Source organism: Sapajus apella, unplaced genomic scaffold (genome assembly GCF_009761245.1).
Source record: "Sapajus apella isolate SASKATOON/1434 unplaced genomic scaffold, GSC_monkey_1.0 scaffold11, whole genome shotgun sequence".
Classification (NCBI taxonomy): Eukaryota; Metazoa; Chordata; class Mammalia; order Primates; family Cebidae; genus Sapajus; species Sapajus apella.
In genome coordinates, this window is record NW_022436951.1 from 10,298,474 (window position 1) to 10,307,457 (window position 8,984).

Here is an 8,984-nt window from a genome sequence, read left to right on the forward strand (position 1 = left end):
CTCGGCCTCCCAAAGTGCTGGGATTATAGGTGTGAGCCACTGCCCCCGGCCAGATGTTTTTTGAAAAAGATGTATTTCACCATCTTATACCTGCCATCTTCTCTGAGAATAAACTCGGGGCAGTGCGGGCATGCGCTCTCCACCAATCTGGGTGGCAGGAAGGGGAAGCGAATGTTTTTTGACAGTTAACGTACTACATGTTGTGCTAAATGCTTTCACATGCTTTTCTACAAAATCTGCTCAACCCTTCAAAGTCAGGGTGTTCTCTTTTTTCAGGTGGGGGAGTGGAAGTTAAGGGAGGTGAAATCACTAGCCCAAAGGTACAAGGTAACTCAGAAGCTGAGGGCTAAATCTAGCTCTGCCAGGCTTCAAGACTTGCTTTTCTGGCCATACCAGATGACTGTTGTAGGGACTGAGGGCTTATACTCCCACTAAGCCAGTAGGCACAGTGCTGAGGGCCCATGCCACCTTCCGGGACCCACAAAAATGTTTCCATTTTAACATCTTTTAAATAAGTAGAAAAAAAGAGAAGATAATAGTAATGAATAGACATTAATAAATCCAGCTGCACCTTTATACCAACACAGCCATAAAATACAACTTTTAGGCTGGGCACGGTGGCTCATGCCTGTAATCCCAGCACTTTGGGAGGCCGAGGCAGGCAGATTGCCTCAGGTCAGGAGTTTGAGACTAGCCTGGCTAACATGGTAAAACCCCATTTCTACTTAAAATACACACACACACACACACACACTAGCTGGGCATGGTGGCATACGCCTGTAGTCCCAGCTACTCTGGGAGGCTGAGGCAGGAGAATCTCTTGAACCCGGGAGGCAGAGGTTGCAGTGAGCCGAGCTTATGCCACTGCACTCCAGCCTGGGCGAAAGAGCAAGACTCCATCTCAAAAAAAAAAAAAAAAATTATTTTATTTTTTAATGGAGAAAAAGACCCATCAAGCGACTGTGCCTAAAAAGTACCTTTCATAATGACCCACGTAAGTTCTAAGGTGCCTCCTGCACAGAGCCACTGCTTTTAATGCTGACTTTCTCTCTCTGGGTCCAGGCCATCTGCTGTAAGGAAATGCCCAGAAGATATAAGTCTATTTGCTCCAAAAGCTGCAACTCCATCCTGTCTTTTTCCTGCTTAGTTGAAATGCAGATCCGATACTAACGCCACATTAAAAGGATCATCTGAAATCTTATCGAAGTAAATGAACCAAACATAAGACATTTAAGTTTCAGGACACAGGCACACAGAAATGTTGACATTCACTTCGTTATGACTCAAAAAAAAAAGAAAAAAATTCACACAGGCATCCAGGCTGAATGCAGTTGTTATGCCTGGGGCATGTACCATCTAAGGAAAAAACGATTTTGAGGATTTAAGGAAGACAAGAGCTCATTCCAGCAATGGCTTCATCTCCCCGCTCCTGAGGCTGAAGCTCATCTTATGCAGGCTGCATCAGGTAGAGGGTCCACCTACCTGAAAGGCGACTCTTGAGCTTGATTTTATTGCTGCCCTGTTTGGGACTGTCCAAGTTCCCCTTGGATTCCTCAGCACCGCACACATCTTGGGGCTCATCTGTCCCAGGCATCTGAAATGCAGAAAGCACAAAGCAGATGGGAGAGGCCAGCCCTGTGAGGACTTATGCTGTCCCCCTCCACAACATTATCTCAAGGTTCAAGGAGCGGCAATACAGGTGTTATGTGAGAAGAAGCATCACGGGATCAAAGCACAGCCCTTCTGATATGCTGCATTCAGAATGCCTTGCCTTGGCCAATTCCTCCTCAGCACTGTCTCACCGCCCAGCATGGAACCAGGGCCCCCAGGGCCACTTCGTCTTCCACTCTACATTTGAGGACATGTGTTGGTCAGAGTTACCCAGGTGGCCTCCCAGTGGTCAACTACAAAGCTACAGCATGAGCCCAGGTCTCTTGACCTGTGTGTGGGCCAGTGCTCTTCCCACAATGCAAGCTACAATAAATATTAAACCAGAAATTCAAACCCAATTCTAAGGTTTCCAAAATAAAATAAACTGAATGTTCTGTGTGCTACACTCCTGGGTATTGATCAGACGCCTCCTAGAATCAAGCATAGCCCAGGCTCCCTGGAGGCATTAACATGAGGTCAGCCCACATATCTGGAAGTTGTGTGACCCCAGGAGGTGATACAAGAAGTCTGATCCCAAGGCTCACTGGGTCCTCTATCCTACAGAAACCAAACATGCTGTAGACAAAACAAAACTCCTATTTATTAGAGAAGAAAAAGAGACTCATGCACTTAGGAGTATTTATAAAAAAAACTGGGGGGTAGCCAGGCACAAGGGCTCATGCCTATAAATCCCAGCACTTTGGGAGGCTGAAGCAGGTGGATCATGAGGTCAGGAGATCGAGATCATCCTGGTTAACATGATGAAATCCTGTCTCTACTAAAAATACAATAATTAGCTGGGCATGGTGGCTCACGCCTGTAGTCCCAGCTACTCGGGAGACTGCGGCAGGAGAATCACTTGAACCCAGGAGGTGGAGGTTGCAGTGAGCCGAGACTGTGCCACTGCACTCCAACCTGGGTGACAGAAAGAAATTTCCATCTCAAAAAAAAAAACAAAAAGAAGGAAAAATTGGAGGGTAAATTTTCATGTACAAGACTTTTGAGATACATCAACAATAAACCTTCCCATTTGAAATTTTATTTTCCTTTGAGGTTACAGAGGAAAAAATGTCTTAAATTAAAATAGGTAATATTCTCACTGAGGAAGATACACATGCTTAAAAAGACATATAAGAGGGCCTGGGTGTGGTGGCTTACGCCTGTAATCCCAGCACTTTGGGAGGCCCAGGCAGGTGGATCATGAGGTCAGGAGATCAAGACCATCCTGGCCAACATGGTGAAACCCTGTCTCTACTAAATACAAAAAAAAGAAAAAAGAATCAGCCAGGTGTGGTGGTACATGCCTGTAGTCCCAGCTACTAGGGAGGCTGAGGCAAAGGAATCACTTGAACCCAGGAGGTGGAGACTGTAGTGAGCTGAGATCGAGCCGCTGCACTCCAGCCTGGTGACAGAGCAATACTCCAACTCAAAAAAAAAAAAAAAAAAAAAAAAAAAAAAAAAAAAAAAAAAGACATTTAAGATATCAAGTAAAGAAAAGTTGATGATAAAAAGATTTTTGGCTTCTCTTAAAGATGCCAGTCAGTCTGACAGTTGTCTGGAGTTCATGACCATGAAGTTAAACTCAGGCAAGAGTTTAACTTCTTCCTCCCAACTAGGGTTGGAAGAAATCAACCTGGTCCTACTTAAAGTGCTTTTTGTATGTATTCAAAAGATTCTTGATTTGCATTTTCTTTTACCAGTTATCAAAAGGTGGTGCAATTATAGTGCCACTCCTCACCCTCAAATTAACAGGTAATGAAAATTACATATTGTATATTAAATTCAGTACATAGCTGGGTACAGTGGCAGGTACCTGTAGTCCCAGATATTCAGGAGGCTGAAGCAGAAGGATCACCTGAGCTTAGGAGCCTGGACAATGTAGCAAGACCCTTTTTTTCTCTTTAAAAAATATTCACCTGTGGTCAGGAGTTCAAGACTGGCCTAGCCAACACAGTGAAACCCCATCTTCACTAAAAATCAAAAATTAGGCAGGCGTGGTAGCACACACAGGTAATCCCAGCTACTCAGGAGGCTAACGCCAGAGAATCACTTGAACCTGGGAGGCGGAAGTTGCAGTGAGCTGAGATCACGCCACTGCACTCCATCCTGGGCGACAGAGCGTGACTCTGTCTCAAAAAAAAATTAAATATATAAAAAGGTTTAAAGTAAGTAGAGTAATTCCACAGGTAATCTATTTTAAGAAGTAATTGTTTATATACACATTCTGTATACAGTATGCAAAGTTTGGAAGATTCCCTCTTCCTCCTCAAGTTCAAGTATCTTTCTGAGTTAGAAGAATTAAAAGGTCTGAGAACACGGCAATGTAGGCAACGTTGAGGAAGGAGCATTGAGAAAAATTAACTCAGACATATAAAACAAAGTTAATAAATTTGTTGCATTCATACCACCTTATCAGGAGCTGGTAGGTGTCCAGGCTTAAAATATGAAGGAAAGGCAGGAACAGAATCTTGAGGGAGATTTTAGAGATTCCCTGGAGGGAAGTCTTTCACAACCCCAAATGCTGACATTGATGCATACACAGTGAAGAAAGAGCCATCCTTGAGACATGCCTGAGCTCTCAGCCATGTACAAACAGAAGAATCCAGAGAAAAGCCTTAGAGCTTCCCCTTTGCTTGGCTTAAAAACTTCATAAACAGAATCTGTCTCCAGACTGTGAACAGCAATCACCAGAGAGTGAGTTAAATTCCTGGTTCTGGCTGGGCGTGGCGGCTCTCGCCTGTAATCTCAGTACTTTGAGCAGCAGAAGAGAGCGGATCACTCGAGGCCCGGAGTTCAAGATCAGCCTGGCCAACATGGTGAAACCTTGTCTCTACTAAAAATACAAAAAATGGTGTGATCTCAGCTCACTGCAACCTCCTTCTTCTGGGTTCATGTGATTCTCCTGCCTCTACCTCCCAAGTAGGTGAGATTACAGGCACCCTACATCATGCCCAGCTAATTTCCGTAATTTTAGTAGAGACAGGGTTTCACCACGTTGACCAGGCTGGTCTTGAACTCCTGACCTCAAGTGATCCACCTGCCTTGGCCTCCCAAAGTGCTGGGAGTACAGGTCTGAGCCACCACATCTAGCTGCCAGTAAGGTTTTTTTACGCCAAAGAAATCTTATGCTAAAGATGGTATATGTGGGCCAGGAGTGGTAGGTCACACTTGTAATCCTAGCCCTTTGGGAGGCCGAAGAAGGCAGATCTCTTAAGGTCACGAGCTTGAGAACAGCCTGGCCAACATGGTGAAATCCCCTCTCTACCAAAAATAAAAAATTAGCTGGGTGTGATGGTGGGTGCCTGGGGTCCCAGCTACTTGGGAGGCTAAGGGAGGATAATCACTTGAACCTGGGAGGTGGAGGTTGCAGTGAGCCGAGATCCTGTCACTGAATTCCAGCCAGGGTGAAAGAGCAAGACTCTGTCTTAAAAAATAAATAAATAAATAAAAAGGAAGACTGACACCTTATTTCAGAACCCACTGAAAGGGTTAGCAGTGGGTAATGAATTTAAATGGAACTGTTGCCTCTTGTAACAAAAAAACTGGTTTCTCCTGAGTTCGTTGTGATATTAGATGACTCCTATCTCAATGAACAAGAAGTGGGTTGCTTAGACACATTCATTCCAGATTATGCAGGAAGCAGCAACATAAAATGCAATTTTGATTACACTTTGACTATTGTCTGAAAATGTCCGCACTCTAAGACTTAGAGTTCCTTTTCTGTGTGTGGTTTTTTTCCCCTGATGCACAGAGCAAACTGTTCTGGAAATGATGTCATTTTAGTTGTTCTGAAATGAAACTTGCAAAACGTTCTCCTGGAAGGCCTTCAATTCAGCGAAACAGTTGATAAAATCTATTATTCATGAGCAGTTTCTAATTCATGTGTTACAAAACAATGCCATTATTGCTTCTTGGCCTTTTGGCGAAGATCAAGTGTAGTACAAAACAAGGCCATTATATTAATGGAGTCTAAGAGGATTTGCCAGTTTCTACGGTAGAGCCTTCCTGTCTGCATCATTTTCCACACCTGTAACATACACAGTGCTCACTCAGTGAGGAAGCATCTTCAGCATCTGATTTTGTACAGACGTGGTGGGGCAGAGTAGTTGAGAATCCAGTCAGCTACGTGGGCACAAATCCTGATTAGACCATTTTACTGCAATTTAGGCATGTCCTCATGAAAAATGGGCCTGCATTTGGGAATTAAATAACATAGCTTTCTGACTAAAGGTGGCAGATTTCTCCTGATTTCCCTCTTGAGGCCACACTAGCACGATGGAAAATATGTTTTTAGGAAAAGGCAGAGACAATTCACAAGGATACAGAAAACAGAAGACAGCCAGGCGTAGTGGCTCAAGCCTGTAATCCTAGCACTTTGGGAGGCCAAGGTGGGCAGATCATGAGGTCAGGGGATCAGGGCCATCCTGGCCAACATGGTGAAACCCCGTTTCTACTAAAAATACAAAAAAATTAGCGGGGTGTGGTGGTAGGCACCTACAGTCCCAGCTACCCAGGAGGTTGAGGCAGGAGAATCACTTGAACTCAGGAGGCGGAGGCTGCAGTAAGCTGAGATCGTGCCACTGCACACCAGCCTGGTGATAGAGCAAGACTCCATCTCAAAAAAAAAAAAAAAAAAAAAAAGGAAAGAAAATAATAGAAGACAACAGCAACAAATTCTGGAAACCAGTAAGCTGACGACCATGTGGCAATGGATCTGACTTGAGAATCTCAAGCTGAATCCTAAGTGTGGATTGGAGAAGGCTGAACATTCACACAGATAACTCCCCTAAATCTCAAAGGCTGCCAAAAGAAGACCTCTGGAAGTGGGCATGAAGGCGGAAGCAGTGACCCGAGAAACAGCCAAGAGAGTGAAAGTGATTGATGTGGCCACTGGTATATACAGGTCTGATTCCGAGGCAGATTCTCAGGGGCTAAGAATGTCTAGGGAAACTCTGAGGTGCATCAGACTCAACAGGAAAGCTAATAAAGAACACAAAGACCAAGCTCGTGGAAGTGGAACGGGGCCTGGGCCTCTGGAATCCACCACTGCACTGGGCCAATAGAACCAACCTCCAGTGGAGACTTGGGGCTGAGCTGCGACTTCCCAGTTCTTCCTGCTCTCCCTACGTTTACTACAGAAATGAAGGGAAAATGAAAGCTTCTCAGCTGCACCTGAGTAGCCCACCAGTCAACAAATAAGGGAAACTGTCATCATGTTGCTCCCTAGTCAGAGTTTACATATTTTCATCAGTAGCTTATGGAAACTTGTTTCACTCCATGTATAAACTCCAAGCACAGGAGACGTATGCAGAGTATAATGCAATTTACATGCTCCATGGGCAGCAGCATGGATTGTTCCTGTAACACACTGATCACTGATATCCAAGGCAGTTTTTTCATTATGTGAAATAGGAACAGTCATGTTTATGTTTAAATGGTTAAAATATCCTTGCAATTGTCTTATAGGGTTATCATAAGGATTAAAAAGAAATTCACTGTAGAGTAAGTACTTAATGTGTATCATAAGAATATAGGTAAGTTTAGCTGGACATGTTGGCTCATATCTGTAATCCCAGTACTTTGGGGGGCTGTGGTGGGCAGATCGCAAGGTCAAGAGATTGAGACCATCCTGGCCAACATGGTGAAATCCCGTCTCTACTAAAAATCTAAAAATTAACTGGGTGTGGTGGAGCACACCTGTGGTCCCAGCTGCTCAGGAGGCTGAGGCAGGTGAATCACTTGGACCCAGGAGGGAAAATCACCTGAACCCAGGAGGAAGAGGTTGCAATGAGCCAAGATCACGCCACTGCACTCCAGCCTGGTGACAGAACAAGACTCTGTCTCAAAAAAAAAAAAAGGATATAGGTAAGGTTTAGTTGAGCTGGGTGTGGTGGCTCATGCCTGTAATCCTACCACTTTCGGAGGCCAAGGCGGGTGGACTGCCTGAGGTCAGGAGTTCGAGACCAGTCTGGCCAACATGGTGAAACCCCATCTCTAGTAAAAATACAAAAAAATTAGCTGGGCATAGTGGCATATGCCTGTAATCCCAGCTACCGTGGAGGCTGAGGCAGGGGAATTGCTTGAACTGGGGAGATGGAGGTTGCAGTGAACCAAGATTGCACTGCTGCACTCCAGTCCGGGCAACAGAGCAAGACTTTCTCGGGAAAAAAAAAAAAAAAAAAAAAAGGCCCAAGTTTCCCTTCTCCCCAGGTCTCCGGATGACTCCAGATTTGATTACACAGACTGTAGTTCTAGACTGCAGAGATGCACATTTCAACTTCATACCTATGGAAAGGTAGCAGATTTCTTAAAGAATAAAGCAAAACCAATGGAAATCCAAAGACATATGCCATCTTCTTTGAAGATGGGGAAAAAAAGCTCTTCAATAAAATTACTGCAAAACTAACAGCTAAGAAGTCACTTTTAAATATATGTGCCCGAAATGCTCAGTTTTCAGAAATCAGGTTTGTGCACCAGAACATGGAAGATTTGAAAACATGCTCTGGTTCTCTGATCAGAGTAGGAGCAGTAGAAAAGAGAAAGTAAAGAAATACATAATGACTAGAGAAAAGGGGAAACTTCCTTAAAAGAGGAGATTTCAGACAACACACTCCACAGTGTGATGGGAAACTGGGATTGTGAAGTCCCAGAGCACAGCGACGTATGGAAAAGACCCTTGACAGTTCCTATCATAGAGATCAGTCACAAGAGGGGGTCACAAAAGTAGGGAGATGCTACGTTATTCCTAAATGAGGGGGTGACGGGGACCTGACGAAATCTACCCGAGAGTCAAAACCACTGGGAAGAGAGTGGGATCCACACCCAGAAAGCACGAAAGAAATGATTTTAAGACTACAGAGGGAGCTTTAGAAGGAAGATTTGGGACAGGTCTCCCAAGAGAGATCGGCAAGTGTGGACAGATTTAAAGGCAAACAGCAAGGAAGACCAAGAAGAATGAAAAAATCCTCAGTAAATTCTCTAGGGACATAGTTATCGATCTCTGCTCGGATGAAAATGGCCTGGGAAATGCATGAAGTGAAGACTCTAAAGGGAATAAACAGGAGAAATACCAAGGGGGCAGAGCCAGGCAAGAGGAGAATCAGCCAGAACTTAATGCTGGTCTGAGAGAACATTTCCTAGGTGGAATGAGCTAACACAGAGGCGGTGGGGGTCAGGATGCATTTGAACAATGGATAATTCACGAAACAGAAGAGTCATTGACTGATTTCATCTCTTTCAGTGATGGACCTTGTATGATATAATCTAGATTAGTATGTTGAAAAAAAAAAAAAAAAAGGTCTGAGTCACAAAGCAAAGAAACAGTAGAAATATTT

General features: G+C 44.2%; 1 protein-coding gene across 9 annotated transcripts in view; it reads right to left on the bottom strand.

Annotated features, from left to right (window-relative positions):
* PDZD2 (PDZ domain containing 2) overlaps positions 1–8,984 on the bottom strand; it is a 466,872-nt gene that overhangs the window by 70,102 nt on the left and 387,786 nt on the right. For all 9 annotated transcript variants that reach the window (XM_032279027.1, XM_032279030.1, XM_032279029.1 and 6 more), the window contains one exon: positions 1,483–1,594. In XM_032279027.1, coding sequence (XP_032134918.1) covers positions 1,483–1,594 — 112 coding nt within the window. The remainder of the gene's footprint in view (positions 1–1,482; positions 1,595–8,984) is intronic.